The sequence below is a fragment of the Varanus komodoensis genome, unplaced genomic scaffold, assembly GCF_004798865.1.
Source record: "Varanus komodoensis strain SLA01 unplaced genomic scaffold, ASM479886v1 scaffold24, whole genome shotgun sequence".
NCBI lineage: Eukaryota > Metazoa > Chordata > Lepidosauria > Squamata > Varanidae > Varanus > Varanus komodoensis.
Genome location: NW_025335641.1, coordinates 9,431,180 through 9,457,468, shown reverse-complemented (window position 1 = coordinate 9,457,468; position 26,289 = coordinate 9,431,180). Strand labels below are relative to the sequence as shown.

General features: G+C 41.2%; 1 protein-coding gene across 5 annotated transcripts in view; it reads right to left on the bottom strand.

The window, feature by feature from the left end:
* Nucleotides 1-26,289, bottom strand: part of DPYD (dihydropyrimidine dehydrogenase) — a 538,071-nt gene that overhangs the window by 499,464 nt on the left and 12,318 nt on the right. For 4 of the 5 annotated variants that reach the window (XR_006414940.1, XM_044432364.1, XM_044432357.1 and 1 more), the window contains exon 2: nt 2,067-2,177. Coding sequence is in view for 4 of the 5 variants with exons in the window: in XM_044432364.1 (XP_044288299.1) it covers nt 2,067-2,177 (111 nt within the window). In the remaining variant the exon portion in view is untranslated. Of the gene's footprint in view, nt 1-2,066; nt 2,180-26,289 lie in introns of those variants that run through there. The other variant, XM_044432358.1, reaches the window with a different exon arrangement.

Genomic DNA, 26,289 nt, shown 5'->3' with positions numbered 1-26,289 from the left:
GTGACTCTCTTTTGTGACCTTTTCCCCTTGTTTAGTCCTGCAACTCTGATGCTTTTTGAAGTATTATTCTAGAACCCAAATGTGTCTACACAAGATGTTCCCAATAGTACAGTCCATAGCAGTATGGTGCCATCTAAATTTCTCTACACATAATCTGAAATCCTTGTTATAAAGATGCCTGTCAAGAGTCAATTACTAAAATATGTATGCAAGATTGTCTTCTGTATATTTACCTCCTTCCTGGCAAATGGCACATGAAATCTAAACATACAAAGCATCAAACAGCAAGCTTCTCCAAACCACTTGGGAGCTGGAGATTATCTCTTTTTTCCCCCTTCCCCTTCACATGTAGCTATTACAACAAAGTTATGTGAGCAAAATTCTGTTTATTTTACAATTCAGCCTTTTTTAAAAAGACCCTCAAACAGTACTATTCCTAACTGGATTTATCTAAATTTTTATAGTCAATTGTGAATTCAAACCAAGCGTATTAGTCCTTCAAGCTTTAATCTAAGCAGAGTCAATAAACACTTTCAACTCTGCATATAACCAAGAAAAATGCAAACAACTTAGAAAGTATAGCAGATAATCAAAAGAATTTAGTTTGTTCTTAAAGCTTTTGAACCAAATCCTCAGAGAATGTAAGAACCTGCAATTCCCATCAACTTCAGATGTAATATAAGTGGGAGCTGAACAGGCAAGAGAATAAAATCCTGCATCAAAAACACAAGACTTGCTTGCTTAGAAAAACAGTTGTGTTGGCAGCCATTTACAAACACTGCCAACTAAGCAACTTTGGGACCAGATTTGCGGATATGATTGTTGATATCAAAGTGTTACAGCACTTTGATGTGGGGGCATACTTTTTGCCACCAATGTTCCTCTAAATCTAGGCAAAGGCCTTCAAAGGTGACCTTGAGTGATCTGTAACAGTTGAAAGAAAACTGCAATTTACACAAACTGGTAAGGATGAACGGTAATATTAAAAAGATCTTTCTCCAAATTCAATAGCCACGTTTATATGTTCACAGCCATAGAGGATACAATCATTTTTTCAGCATTTGAGAAAATACTGCAAAAAGTACAGTCCAAAAGATACAACAATTCAAAGCTTCAAATTGCACGGTACTTCCTTCTGATTTTGTTGCTAGTTGCAAAGTCATGTCCGACCCATCATGACCCCATGGACAACTTTCCTCCAGGCCTTCCTGTCCTCCACCATCCCCCAGGCTCACACCAACTGCTTCAGTGACTCCATCTAGCCACCTCATTCTCTGCGGTCCCCTTCTGCCCCTTCATAAATTGCATCAATTATTGTTTGAATACTTGTAAATAAAACAACCAAGAATTCATAGAGCAGGCATTCTACCTATATATCTCTAATTACTATTGAAACAAGGCAATGATTAGAGAATGGGCTGCCTGCTATTCTGATTACTTTTTTTTAATTAGCACAACTATTGTTATTATTGTTACCCCCAACTTTGTGCCCTTGTATGTTTTCTGCAAAAAAAAAAAAAAAAAAAAAGTGAGTTTAAGAACTTAATTTGGCATATAAACAGAACAGAAAACAACTATGGTTGCAGTTATACATATTTTTCTTACTCCTCCTAAGTTAGTGTAAGATTGCCCCATGGGGAAGAGCTTGGAGGAAGATAATACCTCCTGGGATGGAACTTGGAGAATTCCTTAATGCCCTGGGAGCTGAATAGCAACCTTTGGTAGGCCAGATGTGGCTGACAAGGCAGGATTTGTGCACCGCTCTTTCAAACCACAATCTGAAGGACTGGGTATTAATGATGAGCATAAGCACTTGCTCCTTTTCTTTTCTGTTTGGCCTAATAGAATACTACATGGTTTCATCAAAAGTAGAGTTTGCTGCTCAATCCAGACAGGCAAGTAGTGGCCCTAGCGAGTCTTCCAAATCAGGATTGCAGTGGAGGATCAAGAACAGGAATGCCTAAATGCAGCATAAAATTATTCCTGATTGTGTACAATTAAGGATTTCAGCCTTCAACCATGACCTAGCATTTCCCAAAGACAGTAGAAATAGACATGGTACTTACAGAACAGTTTTTATCTGCATTTCTTTTCCAGTGCTTTTTCTCATGTTTCTTCGCTGCAGTTGAATACAAAGATGCATATTTTTGTTTGCAGGGATTTAGTGCGAGAATATTCTGCAGATAAGGAAAAAGAAGATGTCTTTAGTAAAAGTGCAAAGTTCACAATTCTTAAGTTATAAAGAATAACTCACCCTTGCCTTAATTTATAAAATAAAAGCCCAGAAGAAAACTGGCAGTGCAGTCCTATGCACAACTATTGCAAACTAAGTCCCATTAAGTTCAAAGGGATTTACTTCCAGGTAAGTGTATATGCAACTGCAGTCTAACATTCCCTGAAGAATCAAAGATAGGAATTTTTTAAAATTAAAAAACAGTTAAAAGTTATTTCACTTCTGTCTTATATAGTCTATTAATTTAGGCACTATGTGCATCGTTAATTACAGGAGTGACAAAAAAGTTTCCACCATTTCCACCATAAGTTTCCATCAATTATACATTTCCAGTCATTCAAAATCAGCTAATGGCCTTGCCATCCATAATCTATCCAATGCAGTTTATAATTTTGCAAAATCCAAACCAGTCAGATATAAATCGCCACAGATACAGCAAGTGAACAAGTGCTGAAAATTGACTCATTCATACTTTTTACTCCCAGATGCAATTTGACATATCCTACATTTCTTTCACATTCTGGTGAAAACTACCAATGCACTTTATTCGCACTTGTCAAGGAGGTGTGCATTTCATTGCCTTGGAGAAGTTCTGAGATGGGAGGGAGTCTTGGGTTAAATCCTGCACGGGGCTTTTCAGAAATCCCAAGCAGCCAGGGAGACTGCAGAGCACCAAAGTAGAGATTTTAAGTTGAAAAACAATGAGTACATATCCACATAGCTAGGCCAATTTAAAAATAAGGCCGGTTTAAAAAGAAAGAACAATAAAAGTGCAAGAGAAGCTCTTATGCATTGCATACTAAGTATCTCTGAAACTTTCACCCTTTCTATCAATATTTGGATATGGTTTCCTTTCATCTCTCCCTACCAGTGAATGGTCAAAAATAAACAGATTGAAAAAGTCAGCAGAGGATGAATCATTACTGATCACAGCACATATGTATAAAGGCATCAGGCATAGGTCCCAAATTTGCATGTAGATCACACTGAGAATGGACACTCCAGCCATGAAATTGAGACATTAAATAGTGGAATATATTGTGGTTGGCTTCACATCTTTCAGCCCTCATGCCATTGTAATCCATGAGTACATGTGGTTACTTGTGTATTTAATGTGGTTAGTCACCAGCCGTTCTTCAATAGGATGGCCTATTGAAAACAGCACAAAATTCCTGCCCTTTCAAGGATGAGCTACAGTTGCCAAAATTCCCCGGTCAACACCCAACAGCCCTGGCCACTGTTCTACATCCTAGATCCTCGATTTGTAGAAAACATCCTAGATTTGCAGAACATCTTCCAATAACAAAAGAAGTCAGAACAAAAGCCCTGTTCAGGTGTTAAGCTGGAAAAAAGGTACACAAATGGGCAAGAAGGGCCAAAGGTCAAAGAAGAGTTTTATTCATTTTGCTCAGACTCAAGTAGAACTGTTCGCATAACTGGAGACCCGGCCAACTGCATGGCAAGTTCTATTCCTCTGCAAGTGACTGGGAGCAGAACTCTTCTTCAGTCCTTGCCACTCGAGGCATTAATGCAAAATGGTGTGAGGGGAGCTGATATGCAATAGGAAGTAGAAAGTGAGGACACTGTGCAGGGCCCAGGGCCCTACTCATACATTCCTGTACCTGTTCAGTAAAATACAATAAAAATAAAATACAAAGCAGCAAACCAAAGCCAAGCATTCTGGGCATATAGAAAAAGTTTTCATTTGGCACCAAATCCAAAGATGGCACTGGAGAAGTCATATCTGGGGGGAGAATTGCACAATCAGATGCCACAATTGAAAAGATCCTATCTCTGCGCCATACCTGTTTTGCTTCAGATTCTAGCAAGACTTCAGATCTAACTACGTGGGCAGGTTTGTGTGAGAAAGAAGAGAGACCTTCTTGTGCTTGGGTCATGATTTGTTTATGACTGTACAGGTCCAAACAAGCACTTAAACATTTGCTAAAAAATGGACCAGAAGCTACCATGGCTCCTGCAAAAACAATGAGAGGGGTTCCTTATTTCTGGCCTCTGTTGGTTGTCATGCTGCCATGACACAGGCACATATACAAAACACTGCAGTATTTTCGGTAGACAACAGTGACCTCTTCAAGCTGGTGCCCTCCAGATGTGCTGGACTGCAGTTCCCATTATCTACACCTCCTTGGGCCACCATAATGCTCAGTTTGGCCCTAAGCCACAGAGTTAATGAACCAGAAGTGCAGTTATAATGCAAAATAGCCCAGGCTGAAATTCCAGAGATCCCCAGATGTATGGCCAGCTGCTAAAATGCACAGTGGGCATCTAGAGGCTGGACTTACAAGCTATTTTTACAGATGTTGGAATGCGTAGAGTATATTTCATAAACATTTAATAAAGCATTGCTAAATGTACTGAACACCAGAAATCTCTGTGCAGCCTTTGAACTGAATAATATATTTCTAATATCATGCCATAACAGATGTATTCCTTTGGGTATGACGCCATTTGGTTAATAGAAAAAGAAAAAACCTCACATTTACTCCAACTGGAATTCGAAACCAGGTAGGGCAGCTCCAAGTGTAAAACGTGCTGAAATCCAAGAGGAATTCGCAGAAACGCAGACTTCAAAAATAACGTTGCAACAGTATTTGGTGCAAAACATCTGCTACCACACATGTTTGCTGAAAATTTGCTCAGTGAGTCGTGACAGGGTGGATAGCAGAGAGGGCAAAAAAGAACAAATCATGAAGATCCCTTTATTGTGAAACTGAGTCTTTAAAATTAATAAGTGGTCTAACCTGGAATGTATTGCTGTTATACTGAACTAGCAAAACACGTGTCCTTATGATGATACTCTATGGATGAAGCCATTGCTCATAGAAACAAACTTTCAAAGGTAGTGAAATCAGATTCTGAGTCAGATGAAGGGGTGTGATGTCAGAACCCAGGGGATCCAGAGATGCCAGGGAGTCATGGAGAACCAGATAGCAAGGGACCCAGAGATAATCCAAGTAGTTGCAGAGCAACAAAATTCTGTGAGAAAGTGTAGCGAACAACAATTGAGGGCAGATCTAGCTTCACCAATCTGAGCTTTAAGTTAAGAGGATGAGCCAGTAGAGAAGCATCGGTTGTTCTAAGTAATTGGCCCTTAAGTAGGAAGACTCCATGAAGGTGTGGTTTGCTCTTTTCAGTCTGGAAAAAGGGAGAGGTATTCAGTTTGGAATCAACTTCTTAGCATTTAGCAGCATTTCCCTAAAGGCCATTATTCTAACTTTGCTTGTGTGGTTTGCTCCTAATTCCTACAAGATTTTTGAAGAACGTCATCAAATAGCAACTCAAGGTGCTAAACTGCAACCAAAGGTTTCTTCTGGAGGATACCAATTATTTCTGGACTCATTTCAGCCTGGGTTCAGGCCTGGATTCATGACTCGATTGGCCTGGGCAACCCCTGATAGATGATCTTCAATCAAGAGAGAAAGTCCAACCCTGCTGTTCACAATCAATCAGTGACTTTTGACAACATGAGCCCTGTATTCCTCTGGACTGGCTCAACGTACTGCAAGCTGGGGACACCTGCAATTGCAGTAGCTCTGCTCCTACCTGCAGGGTCAGTTCTCAGGAGACTGCTTCTCAGTCCCCTGGTACCCCAGAGTCCCTGCTTGGCCCCAAAGCTATTTAACATCCAAACACTCCACTTCTTCCCTATGCTGTATCAGAACTTCGCTCTACTGAAGGTATGAACCAGGGCTTAATCTTGATTGTTTTCCTAATTACATGAGGTAGAACACCATTATTCCCATTTTCAGATTCGGAGCCAGTTAGTTTGCACAAGCCCATTAAGCAAATCCAATATATTCCATCAACAGTTGAAAAAGGCCATGTCCAAACATCAGCACCATAAAACTAGAATTCACAGGTAATCCTACGTTAATGTATGTGGCAAGTATACATGGCTTATTCACTGGTTTAAACTGTTGTTAAATGTTGCATGTTGCAAGACTTCATATTACATTTTCCTCATGTTCTAATTTTGAATTGCCCAGAAATCTTTGGCTAATGAAGGTACAGCTGAGTGTGCCTTCTCTCTGCATGCACACATGAAATTATTGCCTGTGACTCCTTTCCTTGAAGGTTTCTAGTTATGGCAAGGACTGATTGTGTGGAAGCCCAGGGCATGAACAGTAGTCCACAGTTACATTGGCTTAGCACTTTTGCTCCAGGCAAGGCTCATTATTCTCCGTGTTTTCATATGCCAGTGGATGATAGCTTCCCTGCATGGCAGGGATACCAAGACAGCAGTGCAAGACTAGAATGTGGCGCCATGCTGGAAAAATTGCAGACACTGGCTCAGAGGACTGCTCTAGTCAGTACAGGCTGAAAAATTACTCTGCTATGAATTCCAGCATTTTCAGCTTATGACACTGCTAGAAGGCCTGCGTCAGTTACTCTATTTACACAGCATCCTAACCTAGCTATTACAAGTGGTAAACAAAGGGAAGCTAGGCTACCCTCAGTTCATACCCTCCAATCCAGATAAATTTTCTTAAAGGACTTCCAGAAATGTGCATGAAGCAACTTGAGCAGAAGCTGGTACACACCATGCATAACTGGTCGTGCTTTCAAACAGCTTTGCTGGACAACAGATCAAGGTCTACTTGCAGATCTCCGACTATGATTTGCCATTGGTCAGCAAGGGTTTCTGACTCCCATTTGTCTAAGAAGAACAATAAGCAAATTACTTTTCCTCTCCAAACTAACTTGTTGAAAGAGAATGCTTGGGGATAAACCAGGACTGGATTTTCATAGGAAAGAACTTGGGCTTGATCTCAAAATCCTGGACTGAACATGGGCTCATTAAATGGGCTCATGTTTCCATTCATTCTTAGTCTATGTTTACTCACCTGAATCCCTGTTCTCTATATCGTAAATGTACCTCAGGATACTAGTCAAAGCAAAACAAAACAGAACAAAACAAAACAAAACAAAACAAAACCAACACAGATCCTACAATCCTTATGTTTGCTTTACCGTAGAATACAAGAAGGAAACAAGAAAAATCCAGATGACTCTGTGAAATTGGACATTTGTCTGTCTTAAAATGCACATTCCACTAAATGTGGGTTCTCTTTAGCAAAGAACAGCAGCAATATAATCATGAAAATCCATGTATAAAAAAGAAAAATAAGCAGTAACCCAATAGAGCCAGATTAACATCAGGACAACATCATAATTAATGCCATTATCAGCTTACAGGAAATGAAAAAGGCTCTTCCAGATAGAACTAGCATTACCATTCTACCACTTCAAACAGTCCTGGGTAAATGGGCCTCTCCAGACAGAAAGTTCCACAGGGAGGCTGCCAAAACTGGAAAAATCCTGATTTTTATTGCCATGTAGTGATGCGTCTTGATAGAGGGCTACATTAAAAGTTTTTAATTTCCAGAGACAAACATATGAGAAAGGTATTCCTGCAGTGTATGCGGAAGAGTCTGAAATGTGAATATGAACACATTTATTGATGGCAAGGAAACAATACATTCAAAGATTGCAGGAATGAGGATGTTTTGGGGGGCTTTCATTCACAGGGTGGCCAAAGGCTTCGGCAAGGGGCGGCATAGAAATGTTCTAATAAATAAAATAAATAAATAAGTCAGAGATAGCACATAGCAGCAAACAAAGATAGGATGACCATGTGCCCCTACTTGACAGCGATAAAGTCTGTTTAATGGCATCCTCCCTCAGGATTGGATTAGTTTTCCAAATCTGTTTTGAAGATTGAAGCAACAGCACCTTCAGAAGGGAGAGCTGGCTCTTCAGGACACCCATCTACAGCTTCAGACTGATCAGGCACATAGGTCTCCCAGTCACTTTTCCCCCGGGAGGTGAGATGTGCTCTGTTCTAGATCAAAAAGTCATGGATTCTGATTACGCATCTTTAGATACATGAGCATATGCAAAGTTATACCCTTTTTGGTGACCTCCTCCTCTTCTTTTAATGTAAGTAACCAAAAAGCAGACGCAAAATAGATTTCCAACATGCGGTACGAGTGCTAAATGTTGATGGGCAACTTCAAAGCCCCTGTTCTCTCTTTTTATCATTCCTTATCCTTAAACCAGACTAGGCTGGACATCTCTTCAAATACAGGACTGTAAAATGCATCCCCACCCTAGTGCTATAAGCCCATATAGGATAAAGCCAAAATTCTGTGCCACAGCCTCAAGAATATTGTGTGTGTGTGTGTGTGTGTGTGTGTGTGTGTGTACACGCACATGTGCAGGTGTGAAATTAATTACAGTGGTACCTTGGCTCACGAGTGCCTCAGTTCACAACCAAATCAGGTCGCGAACAAAACTGTCATAAAAATTTTGACTCCGGGTGCGAACTCCGCATTGGGTGGCGACCGCAATCGCGGCCATCTCCCCCCCTCAAGTGGAGAGATGGCCACGATCGTGCTGGGGGCAGGGGGGGGGGGGGGGAGATGGCCAAAAGCACACCTGTCTTTCTTGCACAAATGCGCCCATGGTTGCGCCTGTCTTTCCTGCACTAGTGCAACCGCGATCTCAGACATCTCCCCCCCCACAGCACAATCGTGCCCTTCTCCACCCCCCTGAGCATTCCCACCTCACCCCGCCCAGTGCGCCCACGTCTGCACCCATCTCCCCCCCTCAGCGCGCCAGGATGATGGGTGTGCAGGGACGATGGCCGCGCTCATGCTCAGGGTGAGGGAGAGAGGGCTGCGATCTTTGTTGTTCTTTGTCACTTTGCTTCACATTTTTCTGATTTAAAAAAAAAATAGTTACAAAACGGATTAACCTTATTTGCATTGAACCTTACAGGGAAATTTGACTTGGCTCACGACCAATTTGGGTCACGACCAGAGTCCTGGAACAGATTAAGTTTGTGAGCCAAGGTACCACTGTATATCTATATAGATAATATATTATATATGAAAGAGGATGTTTCCCAAGTGAAAACCAAACCCCATGAACATTTAACTCAGGCTTAGGCCTGTGGGTTCACATAAGTTAGATGCTCATTCACAGTCACTTTAGCACTTCAGAAAAATTTCACATTCTGATCTTCTAAAACCCAAATAGTTTACATTCCCCATTTTAAGCATTAAAAAGACATCAGCTTTAGATGGATATAATATTAGGTTTCTATTGCAATCTGTCCCATCTTTCTTCTATGCCTGACAAAAACCTCCCCTAAAATTCTGCCTCTCCCATCTATATTATAGGTTTATGATAGCTTTAAAGCTTCAGATTGATCCTTTCTCTATTGTAAAATGTTTTGTACGCTTTTGTGTGTGTCATCAGAAGTGAAAAGCTTGTGGAATAGAATTCCATTAAGTCACATGCGGTCTTACAAAAATCCTATGCTGACATTGTGACACATTTAATGTAAAACAGCTCCAATTAAAACTTTTGAAAAATCAAACAAAAAACCATGAAAAGATTTTCCAGCAGAAGATGATGGCCTTCTCCAGTCATCTAGGCACCTAACTCAGGAATCAGCCATGTTTCATATATCATAATTTTCGTATTCTGAGTCCTGACTTGGTCTAGGTGCCTTTCAGGAGAGAAGAATAATTAATTAACTCAAAAATAAGGCTGTTTTATCAGAAGATTCTATTTAAGGGAAAAAAATCTGCCCATTTGCAACAGAACAGCATGTTGTCGATATAACTAAGGCTGAGTATGTGCCACAATTCTACAGAATGGGCGGTGTCAGCTCCCTAAGAAGCTCAGCTTTCATTTTAGAAAGCTTTCCAACCTTCTAGTCCTTATGGCTGTAAAAGTAAGTTTCAAAGCATTGAACAGTGCTGTAAAAATCTCAGGAAGCCAGAGAAGTTGATATCTGCTGCATTCAGGGGCATAAAGCAAAAAAGGCAAAAAGGAAAAACCCTTTTCTTAAATTATTTGTACAGGTTAAATCACTCAAATTCTATGGCAAATAGTTGGATTACTTTGATAAAGAAAGCTTGCACGGGTGCCCATAATAGCAGCCTTGTTAGGTGAATGACCAAGTACCCATTGCTAATTAAATATGCATTGTTTAAGAAAGTATTTCATGTATTGAGAGGGTGGCTTCTATCTAGACATTAGCAAGGAAGAAAACCCTTTCCACTACAGTATATGCAAGCCCACAGTGCTGATTGGTTGCTCCAGAATCTGAAGCCAAAGTTTACAACTGTTTTCTATTCTAGGTTTGTTAAAAGATTGAACAAGCCAGGATCCAAGTTCAGAAGTAAAGGGAAGTTTTGTCTCTTTATTCATTTCAGATTAGTTTAGTTGTTCCTGCTGGTGGGAGGAGCAAAGAGGAATTGATCAGGCAATGCCAGAGTTGCCAGCAATATAAATATATCATTATATCTGATCACAGTTAATGAAAGAAGCACTGATATTTGTTTTGGATGTCATTTTCTGATAACTGCAGTTCCTTACACAGACTTCAGACTACCTCACTGGCATCCATATATTTTTATTCAGGATCAAGCCCTCACAAAAGGATGCAGAAACAAAATTAAATAAAGGAAATTCAAGCAGACCATTTAAGCAGAAGTGGTCAGAACTATGAAAATTACACAATTCACTTGGAACTGCTTATATGTTGGCTGTGACTGACAGTTTTCATAATGTCTTGCATATTTTGAGAACAGAATATTCATTTAATTGAAATTGAAAAAAATGTATACAGTATTACTCAACTTCCTTGTAATAATTTCATTTACAATGGAAAGTAGTGACAAATGCAAGTTTGAATGAATGGATTAAAACTTGCGGCTATAGTCACAAATATGAAAAGAGCGAGTTTATGGGATAATATTCTAACTGTATCACTGAAGATTCATTAAGGATGCTAGCAGATGGGAGTGTTTCCTTATCGGATACCCCAAAGAACGACCAATTCAGCATAAGGAGAACATCCCAACGAAAGAATGCAGTGCCAAGACTGTGCACTAGTTGGTAATCCTTTCTTTTGGCATGTTTCCCATCAACCACATAGACATACACACAGCCAATTTAGGCTGCATCAAAAATCTGAGAGGAAATGCAGCCATCTGATCAAGCCTTAATTGATTAGGTGGGCTTTAGAATGCATGCTGAGGAAAGGTTAAATTCATCTACTTACCACTTTTTAATAAAGCACTTTCCATTTTATCCTTCACAGCAAGCAGCATTCAGTATATTACAAAGTACATCTGTTTCCCAAGTGAGAACAATTGGAATATATGATTTTCCTCCTCCAAAAGTAATGAGCAGATTAGAACAATTAAGCTAAGTATCTTAAGAGTTTTGATCCACAGTGAGAAATAAGTATCCAAGGATTTTCCCTAAACATCTGTTTTGTCTGTGTTTCAAATTAATCTTCTGATCAGGTAACAATCACTCAAACACATCATTAAAATCTAAGCTTATGAATCGGCCATGCTGGCAGGGAATGATGGAAACTGTAGTCTAATGCATCAGCAGGGCAGCAGGTTAGGAGAGCATGCTTTTTCCCAGCAAGGTAGAAGTTGATCCTCTCTGGGTACCACTTCCTCAATGCTTATGCAAAGTGAAAGGACCGTTGCCCCCCCTCAAAAAAAATTCCAGGCTATGTGGCAGCCTGGACCAGAGACCTCCCCTCTTCACAGGCGCATTGCACTCGAGAGGACTGTCTGTGGAAGGTGATTGATGTTCTGCCTCACAGCCAAAGGAGCAGGCCTTTGGTGAATAATGCAAGTGCTGGCTCCATGCCTCAGGCTACAAATAGGATTTGCCCAGCCTTGATTACATGTTGGGCACCTCATTTTTAACATTATTAATGCCACATCGTTTCAGTTCAAGCAATGCCTTCAAGAAAGGGATGCTACAACTGGGCCTGAGCATTAGCAATCTACTTATTTTGAAAATGTACCCACAAGTAGAACCTTCCCTGCCCTCCAGATGTGCTAGGCTGAAACCCTCAACATCCCCAGTTCAGCATGACCAGGATGATAAGATTGTAGTCAGACATTATTGAAGGGAACCAGGCTGAGGAGTGTTGCACCCACAAGAAGCTGCCTTAACCCAGGTCAGACTGCTCTGCATTTGTAAGCAGGCAATGGTATTTTTAACACCCCGTAGACATATAACATGCATGCACAGCTCAACGCACTTGTGGCCAAAAAGCCATCTGAGAAGGTGAGAAGATAGTAAGAAAGCAAGCTGGTCTCATGGCACATAGAACGGCCAGGACAAAAACTGCAGCACATCTTTCAATAGACATTGGATGCAATCAATCAATCGATCGATCCCTAAAGCCAGGAACTATGCCTCCCAGAGCAACTGGCACCACATGTCCATGCTGGCTCCCCGATCAAGCAAACACATGGCTACAAAAGCACTGCCCTGCAAGTAGCTCAGTAAATTTGAAGATTCATAGATGAAGCTTTCTGGCTTGACACTGAACAGATCCTATCTGGTCCGGCACCATAGCTCATTATACACTGTTGCTTTCCTAAACTGTGTCTGATTTTTGGAGCAGCCTATCAAAGTTGTGCGGGTAGGAAAGAATTAAATACGAAGATTACTAGAACAAATTTTGCTAACGGGAAGCAGAAGCAGGTGTTCTTACTGACCTCTTCTATGGAAGAACTCTACATTATGAATTCAAATAGGCACTTTGGTGTCTCCAATAAAAGAAAGTCATTTCAATACATTGCAATTTATTCCCTGTATTCTGGTAAATGATAACTAATACCTTTACTAATGCATTATCCACAAAATATTTATTTTCAGTTAATTTCATTAAACATTTCAATACATCTTAATGTTATATTTGCTTGATAAAGAAAAGTTGCTCCCTGTTCAGATTTCTGATCCAGTTTATTGAAAATCATCTATCTTGAAGGCACCATTCTGCCTGACTTATTCTCAACTGACTATGTGGAAGATTACTAATGAACAAAAATGTCAAAAGCAGAACAAAAACACGCACTTATTTCTAAACTATGCAACTCCTTCTGATTCAGACCACTAGTAAATATTTAAGGACAAGCATGAGAGTTCCAACTCCATGGCCCAATTCACACATCATGGCTGCCTAAGGTTTAGTCGTGAATGAATGCGAGCAAGCAAGCAAGCATGCTGGCATCCAATCAACCGGCCATCCCTACTGAGCTAAACATCCCTGGACCCTTTGCCCCTAAATTGCTTAGCATGACATAAAAACAAGAAGAGCCATGACGGACCGTATCCAGGGTCCACCTAGTCCAACATTCTATTCATACATTGGCCTATAGGAAGCCTCCAAGTAGGCCAAAATGTGATGTCTGAACATAGAATTGTAGGCTGCTGAGGGAGCAATAACCCAGTCTTGTACCCCAGGGTTTATTCTTGGGTTACAAGTCTGCTTTGTCCTTTTCCCAACAAGCTAAGATTCCAAGCATGGGTTTCATAAGGAACAGTGCAAGGATGGAACAACCCTTTATTTTATTTTACAAATGGGCACTGAGAACAAGCAAGCTAACTCCCACTTCAATCTCAGTATCCCATGCTACAGCAAACCGTGGGTTATTGCAACATATGAACCACGTCTGTGTCAGAAGTGCAAAGTGTAGGAGAAAGGCACGTGCAAGGAAGCAGTGGTATGCAGGATGGGTGGCATGCATGTCAAAGGCACACATAGTGTTAACTATCCTATGTATTTTGCTAAATGTATATTTTAGCATCCAGCCTAACTATGTATTCAGAATAATCACACAGCATGGTACCACTTTGGACTCTGCCCTGGGGGCAGGAGGGGCTACATTTGCATAAATGAGTCCTCCTCTAACAGAACAGATTCCCTGAATGTGGAAAACTAAGACTTCAAAGAGAAATTCAAGGACCAAGTATTTCTCTAATATTTAAGCATTTTTTGTGTGATGCAGACCCTCCTCGTTGCAAATTTATCTTGTTTTTCTGTCCATGGGAGGGAATCTGGGCAGGGAGTTACGAGAACAGAGACGTGGGAAGCTCTGGTATACTGAGGCAAGTCATTGGACCATCCAGCTCTGAACTGATGACACTGACTGACAGTAGGTCTGCACAGTCTGAGACAGGATTCCTACCTAGCCCTAGCTGGAGATGTCGAGAACTGACCCTGTGACCTTCTACATGCAAACCATGGCCTCGATCACTGCGCTATGGCCCTTCTCCAGTGAGAACTGGGTGACACAGCCACAGGTATGGTATACTCTTTTCACATTATTTGATGGTTCACATAAGAGTTACCTATTTGGAAGTGAGAAATAACGTTCAGCCAAAATATTGGGCGGGGGGCGGGGTGCTAATCTGGCATGATGGGCCTTTGTGGAATAAACCTTTGTGGTTTATTCACATGAAGCAATGCAAGCTATTTAGAGCACCAATCACCTTAGGAATGCTGGAAGTGGTAGGACGTTTTGTCTAAGCATGCGCAGGCTATAGAAATGTGTGAGAAATCCATTTTGGGAGTGGAAATCCATTGGATTCCCTGGGCTCAGTGCCCCAGGCCCCAGTCCACTTCGTCACAGCCCTGAGCCCAGGTTCCTCATGAGCCCCATCGAGTCCCGTGTGCTGCATGCGCTGCATCCCTCTTCCATGCCATGCGTAACATGTGCTGCTGTAAGTGCTGTGGAGGAAGGGTGTGGTTGTGTAGCCATTGTGCAAGTGTTCACAGACTTTCGCTCAGTTCAGCTCACTTTGTAAGACCAGGCGGAGCACAAGAGGAAATCAGTGCATGTTAGAGGGATGGATTCTACTCAGTTTTGTCACAACACTATATTGTCCCCTTTGTCGGTAATTACCTTCAGCATACAATGTGTTCTTTGTTTCTGGAACACCAATATCAGAATTGGCCAACTTCTGTATTTTTGGGGCCACCCTATTCCCCAGGCAGTAGTCTGGGGTTGGAAATGTGTTTTGCAATTGGTTGTTAGGAAATAAACATGTATTTTGCCGTTTGACCACTACAACACAGGATGCAAACTCCAGAAATGATAAAGAGCACTATTTCCTCAGAAGCAAGCCTGAATCATGTAGAGAGTCTGGGAAAGCACAACTACTATAGTTCAAATGCTATAAAAATAGCATGTAGTTCTACGTTTTTGAATGAGACCTATATTTGGTTTGCAAAGAATGCATACTCTGTGCTGTTTAATTGTGCCCAGATATGAACTGCAAACTTTTTCAGCTCACTATTCCCACCCCACCGAAAAAAGTAATTTAAAAATACCCCAGTGCAAATAGTGATTATCTCACCCATAAATTGCAGTTTCTTTTTTTAAAGTACATAATATTTCAAGAGAGTTGGGATCAATAATGTCAATGTGCACTACTTTTCTTCCCTTTGGGCTACCTCCTAAGAACTCGACCTGCCTAATATCCAAGCTGCCATGAGATTAAAGCTCCAGTGCTGAAAAAGGTTATGGATGTTTATTCAAATCCGAAACAGACTTAGATGGCCATGCATCAGCTGGTGAAAAGTTAATAGTCTACAGATTTCAATCACTGGACAAATCAGTACTGAAGTTACTACTGCTTTTGCAACAAATTAGTGATTTTGTTTCGGTTTGTTTATTTTTGCCAACTCATGCAGCTTTCTAGAAGGTAATTTTTAAGACTAGCCTGCTAAAGCCTTTCGAATGATACACCAGAAACTGTGTATCAACTGACACTTTTCTGGGCTGCCAGAAAAGTGGAAACTGTGACCTTATGCTAGTGCTCAATACCCATCTGCCAGATTTGCACACTGGGATGAATCATCAGTTCAATGCTGCCATCAGGTGCCATTGCTAGTTCATATGCCTATACAGAGCTGTTACTGAGATAGATAGTAGATGTACAAGCTTTTCATTTCTGCAGCTCAGCTGCACAGCTGCACCCTATACTAGGGAAATACAGCACCAGCACCAGGGTGTCTCCAGAGAATCGCAGACACGGCGCAGAAAGGCCCTCTTGCTATGGCATCCTTTACAAGGTAGCACCTATTCAATCGTTTCTTTCCCAAAATTCACAGGAGAAAACCCCAATCACACCCTTTTGGACTCTGCTCCAAGGTCATTTCACTTGCCTCACTGCTTGCAAGACCCACTTCCCTTAATCTTACATCATTTTGAGTAATGATTTAAGTTAGTACTGGTCAACCTTTTTGCACATATGCCACAAATCCAAAATGTAATTAGACCAGCCTAAGATCGGCAGGGGAGGCCTTCCTGGTGGTGGCCCTGAGGCTGTGCAATTCCCTCCCCAATGAGGTGCGGTTGCTGTATGCATTCAGTCCACAAGTTAAGACCGAGAACAGGTCAAAGGTGGTGCTTTTCACACAAGTGAAATGTATCAATTTCATTCAGTGCATAAGAGGGGCACAAGAAGACATGGCTAAGGGGACTATAGCAAAGACTTAGCACACCACCGCTAGGCCTTTTCAAAGGTGTGATTGTCATCAGCCTTGGATATTTCTTGCTAGGAGAGAAATCATGGACACCTTCCTGACTCTCTGAACCTGTAAACCAACTAAATGATGGCAGCCAGTTTAACTTTTTCTCTAACGTCTAACAGACCTGAAAGGGTCAAACTATGCATTATGTTCAAGGGTGAACCCCTCTGTTTATTCTAAAGGAAGCATAAGGGCCAAGCCCAGATTGAAACTGCTGCATAAACGGCCCTCCCCATGGCCCACCTTGCCCTTGCAAGCAGTGCCAACCAGAAAAAATAAAAACAAAGCGGGACTATTTTATGCTCAGCGATGACTGCCTGGTATGCTCATTTCTGGGTCTCCCAGCTGGGAAAAGCCAGATTACTCTCCCCTCCATATGCACTGTACTCCCAGTCTGAATGGATCTTCATGTTGACTTTATGAATAAAAAGCAGAAAGAGAGCTGCATGCTATATACTGCATTTAAGGCATAGTTTGACCCTATGCGATAGGTTAGGGGAAAGCTGGGTATTTTGCATTATTTCTGATTACAAGGTATTGCTGGAGAACCAGAACACAGGCAATGCTAGATTTCATCCAATGGTATTCGCAGGGTGGGCGTTCTGGGGTTAATGATCTTGAAAGGCTGGGGCTGCGGTGTCATTAGATATTCCTGTGCACTACTTCAGACTCTGGTAAACCAGCCTGACTGCACTTGCGGACCCCAAACCTTCTGTTACCTGTGCCTCTGGGCATCTGCCCTGTAGCCCTGCCCTCTTAGTGCCCCACAAAGAGAAGCCGAGAGCTGCACTCTTCTCAGAAGAGACAGTACGCTTTTTCAGATGGATACCTGAAGCATGCCTCCAGTTTTAATTTACAAACATTTGATTTATTTCAACTTTTGATACAAAAGTATAGAATCGAGAGACCCTACACCTTTGGTTTACACAGATCTTGCTGTTTCCCTTAGGATTCTTAAGAAGCTCATAAGCATTTTAATAGGTGAAGAAAGAATGGAAAAGCAGCACACAAATATGCCTACTCAGAGATATCTTTAAGTAATAGCATTATAAGAATCCTGGACAAATCACAACAGAGATAACTGCTGAAGACGGAAGTGAAAGAAATAAAAATGGTCCAGATCAATGGCGCAAAGGCAGAGACTGCAGACAATTTTTACTTTTAGTTAATGTTCATTTTCTCTCTTTGCAGGTCTGTGAGTCTGTAATCTTTAAATGCTTTGGCATCAAGTTGTATGACAGCTCAGAACACACTCTGCTCAAAATGTCATAAGCACCATAGATCAGCGACGAAGCATAGAGTCTGCCTCTGGGGAACAAAAAGGTAATTCCCTTGTTTTTCCAATATTCAGCAATTACAGGATATAACCCTTATGAATACAAATGAGGACTGACTCTATGTTCATGAGAGAGAGAGAAAATTAGCTATATGATGGTGGAGTTTGTATAACAATTTTATTAGCATAAATTGAGGGAGATTGGGTTATAAATAGGATGTATTAAACAAATGCTATACAATCTTGCATGGGGAAATAAATGCTGCTTTGACATATTTCAGAAAAGTGTTCAGTTCCTCAATTAAATGGAAAGTTGCTTTAGTTGGTATTGTTGTTGTTACTGTTATTACATTGCATTTATAAACTGCTTTTCTTCCTCTTGCAAGAAGCCCAAGGTAGCTTACCAGGTTTTCTGCCTATCCATTTTATCCTCACAACTACAATTTTGCAAGGCTGAGAGTCTGTGACTAGCCCAAAGTCACCCAGTAAACTTTAGGGATGAAGGCAGACTAGGACTGGGATCTCTTGGATCTGTCTCCAACTTTCTAACCACACTGGCTTTTAAACAGGTAATTTTTCCTATTCAACCTATGCGGCCAGAAAGGCCTAGGTAGGAAGACTAGTGAAGTCTAGTTGATTTTTAAAAAGTAAACATGTATTTAAAAATTTCAGAACAAATGTTTTTACTATGCCTTTTAGTTCACCCACAGGAGCCAGTGCAAATTAGCATCCCAGGAAACAGAGATACATTAAGAATGAAGTAATAAAGATACCTCCAAGCACTTGCTTAGCCCAAGGCTGCAAATTCTTTCACACAGAAATCCTCAGGTATGTATGTGTCAGGCCGGTGGGTGAACTTGTTCCTGTCATTAGTCAGAGAACCCCATCCATGTGCTGCAAATCATGCATAGATACGTATGTAGATACCAATCTAACTCTGCTCACCCTGGCTGAGGTCACCTGTCTTAGCATCCTGATCTCAGATGGATTACTGCTAAACTTTTAGTTGCTATTTAGCTTTTTCTGGGTGGAAAAATGAGAAGAAAAAGCAGAGCAGAATGACAAAACACAGAGAAGAGAAACTCAAATACATGCAGTAAATGGCAGGGTTTCTGTGTTACAGGCAGTACAAAGAGGCGGTTCAAGGTCTGAGTGAAGAGAGAGCACTGCTAACCTAGGCTTTCTTCCTATAATAAACCACAGCACTGCACCGAAGCAAACACCAGTACTCTAACACAAGCAGCTGTGTTGATATAAATGAAAGACATAAAGTTTACACCAGTTGTATATCCATGGTTATCAAACCATGAGGACAATTGCTAGGGGAAAGCATGGAACATTCCATAGCCCCTCTGAGTCCAAAATCATTTACCAGAGGCCAACTTTATACTAGTTCTTCCTCAACATCACTTGAAAACTGACATAGTAAGCCAAAAGTAGGGGATGTGTCCTTGAGGTGAAGTTGCAAATCACTGCTGATTAGTTATATATATATTTATTTATTTGATTATATCCTGACTTTTTTTCCTTTCAAGGAACTCAAGGTGACTTCTGCTCCTCTCAATCTTATCCTCACAACAACCCTGTGAGGTAGGTTGGCCTAAAGTCTGTGACTGGCCCTGAACTCCAGGGCAGAGTAGGGACCTGAGATCTCCTGAGTTCTACTACTAGTGCCTAGCCATGCCTTCCCCAACAAGGCTTCTTCCAAGTGCTTTAGGTTGCAATTCTCAGTGACCCTTGACCACTGGCCATGTTGACTGGGGTGAATAGGAGTTGTAGCCCAAACGATCTAGAAACCCCTGGTTCTTTTGTAATCTTGACAGCTGACCTTTCAGTTCCAAGAAATGGGTGAGAATTTTGTTCAGTTTGTTTCTTGATAAGAACACATCACTATTTGCAAATGTCTTTATAAATGGGATGGAAAAACTTGATTTTTAAAAACTGAATATGGGATAAAGTGGAACTAACCATTTTGTTCATCCGTATGAATTTAACTGTACTGGATGTTGTGAGTGAGAAAGGCAGTTGCCCTTGGCATGCATGATCTAGCCTTGGAGGAGGAGGAGGAGGAGGAGGAGGAGGAGGAGTGGAGGAAGGCCTTGGAATGGGGCCAGTTCCAGACTTTGAGAGAAGTAGAGGTGCTTATCTCAAGGCCAGACTCCCCACGTGCACAGGAAGCCTCTGAGAATAACCAAGAAGCGCAGTTATTGGTTGGGGGCTTTGAACAGGGGAGCTTCTCAGAGGCAGACATGCACGCGAGTGCACATCTTGATCCCATGATGTAACATCAGCAGAGAATTAGAAGATCGCTGTGCAGAAAGGAGACATGCTTGTTTCCAGAAGGCCCCTCCCAAAAGGATGGGTCCAAACATATACTCATAAGGAGTGTTCCTAGAGGTAAATACTAGATTGGGTTTGACAAACCACTCCGTGCCTGCTCAGAAATTCATTCTGGCTGTTTGTTGCTTCAGAAAAACACTTTGGCCAATAAAGAACTTTGTGCAAGGAAGGTCTGTGGCTTTGAATGTGCAAAGGGAGGAAACCCAGATTGTGACACTGGGAGCTCACAAAATGTGAGGCCAAGGAACCAGTGGAGGTTCCTTCTCCCATTTGGCAGCCATCCCATTCGTCCACCCATTGACGAGAATGCAGTGGGAAAGAACGGTTCACTATAGAAAGCACGTGAGCAACCCTCTACCAGCAAGTCCTCTGGTATGTGTAGAATCTTTGAAGAAAAGATCTCTCACTTTGTGCAAACACAATAACTGAACCTCAGTTGCTTTTCTTCTTGCATACAGTTATGGAATGCTATTTTTGTTCATTCTGACACAAATTTATCTTTCATGTCAGATCTTTCATAAGAGGAAGGGACCTTCTGTAAAGGGAAGGGCTTCCCTTGCGGAAGGACCCTCTGCCTGGTTTTGGAGATCATCCTTCCCATTCACACAACAACTCCCTCCATTCTAAAGGGTGTCCTGACTCATTGTGCAGAACTTTCAGGGGGTGTAGGAATGGCTGTAGAAAAGAAGGGAAGGAGAAGTCCACTTCCATCAGTATAAATCTGGATCTGATCCATTAAGCATACCTAACACGCAGGCCATAATTTAGTTATCCACCAGCTTTCACAAATCTCAAATCTTTCCTGATTTGAAGAAAAAAGTTTCAGGTTTGTTTCAAAAGTAAATATTTAAACATAGATTTTAATGCAGATATTTTAAAATGCATAGCTTAATGCAGTAATAGGATACAGAAGATTTATCCCAGACAGAATTTCTAATAAAGGAATGTTCTCAGTGAAGTTGGACCCTCAGGGAAAAGATAAGATCAGTGGAGACCTTAAAAACAGCTGGGCCAAAACAAACAAACAAACAAACAAACCCCAACCTAAAAATTCTGGCTAAAGTGCATTCTGGGTTATTTTGTCTGTCTGTTGCTTCTATTTGAGTCAGGGGTGGGAAACTTACAACATAAGGCCCCCAACTTGCTTTCCCAAAGCAGTTGGTGGTTCTTGAGCCAAACAAGGCTTCCCCACTTTTTTCTGCTCCTAATCTTACTTTTTCTTCTCTTTGTGAATCTATTCCTTGTGCTAATTTTGTGACAAATAACAATAGTAACAACAATACCTACCCACTAGTTTAAGTACCATAGAGCTTTGATTAATATCTTTTGGAGCATGGCACTATTCATTATTTTATGTTTGCAAATGCATGTCCCACCTATCCTAAAATAGTTGAAAGCTGCTAACTAAATCAACAAATAAAGTAGGATGTTTTCTGAGGTCTTTGAAGATGTGTCAACTGAATCGGGTTCAAGAAAATGAAACATTGTTTCTTCACCAACATCAATGTGATACCCAGCTATTTCCAAGAGCCTCTGTTCAAAAGGTAAAGCCACATTTTCCAAGGTACCAATATTTAAAAAGTATATACCTTTCATCTGACCACGTGTTTCCAACTTCAGCCACAGCTTGTGATAAGTAGCTGCAGCAATTATTTTATCCACATGTGCTTAAGTCCTTACTAGCTAGAAATTAGTGACACTCATCAGATGAGGGGTTTCTCTTGTCCAGTCAGCTACTGGCTATCCAGTTTATTATTTTATACTCAAGGATTTCTTCTGATAGCAGCATCACTTTAAAACAAGCTCCCTAAGTTTCTGGTGCAGACATATTTCATCATCCGATAGCATTACGAGTACCTGATAGCATCCATTTAAAAGACCTTGCAAGAAATATATTGTCACGCTTCCAGTACTTCCTATCTGGAATAAAACAAAATTATTTCAGAGATATTAAAATTGGTCAAGTCACAGTGCAGATGGTCTCACAAGACTGAAAATGCAAACATCTGATATGGAATGTATCTAAAAATGGGTGCCTTTGGTTGTGACATTTCTCGGTGTCTTGGAGCACACACATCTCCAGGTCTTGGACGGGAGGATGTATGGTGGGGAGAAGACGAAGCTCTCACACTTGTGCCTCCCAAGGCACCTGCAAGCTCATGCCTTCATTTCTTTCCTCACACTGTCAAACCTGTCTTAAGAGTTTGGAGAAGGTAACTTTGGGCCAGAGAAACTTAAAAAGAATATACAGAGTAGGGGGCCTTTTTGTGATTACTATTCGCATGGCCTAACATGAACCAGAAATGAGACTGAACATTTCTCTGGACTCCAGCAGACAAGCCTGCAGCAACATAAAACATAATTATTATACCAGGCCTGCATAATCCAGACTAGGATGCATTTATCCCTACTTTCAATGCACTAAGTCCCACCATGCAGCCTTGGCATGTTGAGCCTTTCTCCAATATATCTCCAAGCGACCGGCCAGTACAGACAAAGCCTGAGGCATCTCCAGGCACTTGGCTTGCCTCTGCCTACCTCTTCTTACTAGCTGATAGCCACAGTGCCGGAGGCAGCCTCCCTCGCTCTTCTGAAGTCTGCCTCCTCCTTGCTCCAGACCCAGCAGGTCTTAAGCCTGCCTCCAACAGCCTTTTCACTTTAATGTTAAGATCCCTGATAAGATGGGAGTTTTAGAAAAACAACCTCACACGTGCTCTGGATTGCTCTCTCCCCTTATAATAGGTATTGCAAACTCCAGCAATTTTTTCTGATGTTCACACACTTTTTTAAGGTCTTAACTTTGTTATACTTTAAAATGTAATTTTAAAAGTATTTGAAAAAAGAATTCAAGGCATTCCTATTTTAGTCACAATGCCTCATGAGAGAAAGGGGTTTGTGAAGTGCGAGTCTTCTGACCAACAAGAAGCCTTTCAGTTGTGCAACGATTTACCTCAGAGGCCATTTAGACATGGAGAGTTTGCACAGAATGCAACAAGACATGGGAGTCGAGCAATGGACAGTCCTTACTTCTAGGTACTTGCAGGTATCTTCTAGAGTCAAATATTCTATTTTATTTCCAGTCAAAGATTCCTTCCGCCAGTTCCTGTACCCCGCCCCGTTTTTTGCTAAATGACATGCTTGCCAAAACGTTCACTGGCTGAACAAAAAAGCATAACATGGCTTAGTCCTTTAATAAAAAGGTATTAAACTGTATGCTAATAAAAGGGAGGGAGGTTGCTAGGCAACTGTGAAATGGGGGGAAGCAGCTTTTGTTTTGGACTCTGCTATTGCTGCTGAAGGGTTAAACAAACAAAGCCTGCTCGTTTTCTCCTGAACTGTTTAAGTAAAGATACTGAAATATTCTACGTGCTATGTAGAATGGCTGAGTCCCAAGAACAAGGCTTCATTTACATAAAACATCACCCCCAGGGTGATCAACAAACATGGAGGCTATTTGAATGTCATGACGCTGGTAAAATACATTTGACTTCAAGCCTATTTAAACATTACAGCCTCCACAGAGAGACTGCCAGAAAGGGCCTCAGCTTTCCAACACTTTGGATGGAACAAGTGTTACATTTGAAAATGACTCCCCAAGTGGCACCCATCTCCCCACCCTGGTGTCATGAACTGTCCAGGCCTGTGTGAACAATCACCGGCAATGCAGGATACTGGGAATTTATTTATTAGATTTATATCCCCATTAGCCAAAACTTCAGCTTTAAGAGTTAAGCCAGTATCCTTCTTTGTTGTACAGCATGCAGTATTGTACCAGGCTGAACTTCAGGCTCAACTAGAAATCTCAATCTGGAACTCAGAAGTCCATGTCCCCTTCCTCCCATCACCAGGTAGCCAGCTTCCTTCCCACAACTGGTAGTTTCCTGAACTGTTGGTGTTTTCACATTCAAAATGCCTCTCCGAAGGATTAGTTCCTGGTAGTAAGTTAAAATAGGCTGGCGTTTTTGCCACACGTCTTTGCCCGCAGGTCCACCCACTGCTAGAACACAAGCTCCCAAGGACTTCTCCTTGGACTGAAGGTGCTTTGTTTTCCATTCTTTCTACAAATCAAAGAGGTATGCTAACCTGTGAGTGATTGTCTTATCCTGCATGTCGCAAGATTCACAAGTCTTCTTTGCTAGTAGATGTGGGACTCTGGCACTCAGTTTCATGCATGCAACACACACCAGGGTAATTGCAGCCCTACATACTAGGAAAGGCTTGCACAACTTGTGGCCTACCAAGCAATATACACTCCCTCAGTCATGTAACAGGGGCTGGCTAGAGCTTGGCTGGAGTTTGACACCAATGTGCACCAGTTAGTGAGTCTCAAGTCCAGCTTGCACATGCTAGATAATATTTAATATTCTGGTAACTGAGCATTCATGCCTCCTCCTCATCATGCATGGAAACCGGTACTTACAATAGTTCATTCCTAATATTTAAATGCTCTTTTCAATTTACAAACCTTCCAAGGGGCTTACAAGTAATATCAAAAGGCATCAATGCATTACTAATATAATTTAAAATGCCAGGCATTCAATCAGTATAATTACTAATAACTTACCACTCACAATAAAAATTCTTGCAAAGCTGCATTGATACAATCACACATTTTAAAAAATCAAAACATAACCATTCATCAGAATCCATCCCACAAAGCATTCCTGCTAGATTGTCTTCTGTGCATTGTGAGGGCAAGGAAGCGTTGAGATATTTTTAGCCTTCCTACTTTCTCCTGTGAGCCTCCCCAAGGGACAGTTGGTGGGAGGAGACAAAGAACTGAGAGTCCAGCAGGAGAAGCTGCCTGTTGTTATCCTCACCTTCTTCCCTCTCTTTGCTGCAATTTAGATATTGTCCCCAAAGCATTTTAGCAGACCACTGAGCTTGACTGAGCTCAATGGTCTTCCTGCCCATCAGAAATGGACCAAGTCTGAGGGTTTTCTGAGGAGTACTATCTTTAAGATGAGATGTGATTTGTGCATTTTTCTTTAAATGCTAAGACAATTTGCACAAATTTCTGCAATTTGCACAACTGATTTTATTTTGCACAAATCAGCACCTGAAAAGCATGTGGCTCTAGTGCAATTAGTGTAAAATAGGTCAATTTTACCCAAATTGCACTAGTGCCAAGTGCTTTCAAGTGCTGATGTGTATGCATTGGCAAATCTTATGTTAATTTCTTTAATGTTTTTTTTTAACAATGCATAAATTATACCCTGTCTTAGAGATGGAAGTCATTGAGATGGCTTTATTTGCACCATAACAGGTCAATACAAGCACAGGGGTGCCAAACTGGAATGGAGAGGGGCCTGAATTGTCAAAACCCATTGGATTTTAACCTCCCCTACCAGACTCTCAAATATCTTTACTGATACCTAATTAGACACATTTCCAGGTATTCACACATTTCAGTAATAGGCAATTCAAAAATATCCTTAATGTGGATATTTTCGGTTCTATATGTTAAATCCTTCAGAGGTTTATTTTGAACTGAGTTCTGTGTGCTGCCTCCAAGGCTCTTACTAAAGTCCTTCCATAGTTTGGGGGTGACCTCCCCTTAACATCAGCATGCACTTTTGAGAAGTGGGGTTGTCAGAAGAGGCACACTGCCTCTCTTTAGATCCCAATTAGAGACATTTACACAGATATCAGCCATGACAGCAACATCCAAAGACGCACAAAGCAGCTCAGGTTTTTGCAGAGTTGAAACTACCTTCCCCTCCAAGAATTAACTATGAAATATTAACTCTGAAAGAGAAGTTAATTTGTAATTAACCCACAAAGACTTTTGCTTGGGATGCAGGGAAATGTTAGGTGGTATTCAGGCTATATCTACTGACATGGTTAATTCTTTAAAGATAGTAGGGATGAGGAGAAGAGGAGAGAACCTCCCAACTCAGAAATTATAGCTGCAAAGGAAAATGTGATATGGTGTCTGGCTTTCTAATCAAGTAAGACTATAATTTTGTTCCAATCCATTAATAGTTCCTATGGCAAATGTTTCTTAAGACTGAAACACCATACCCAGAAGAAAGAAACATAATGTAC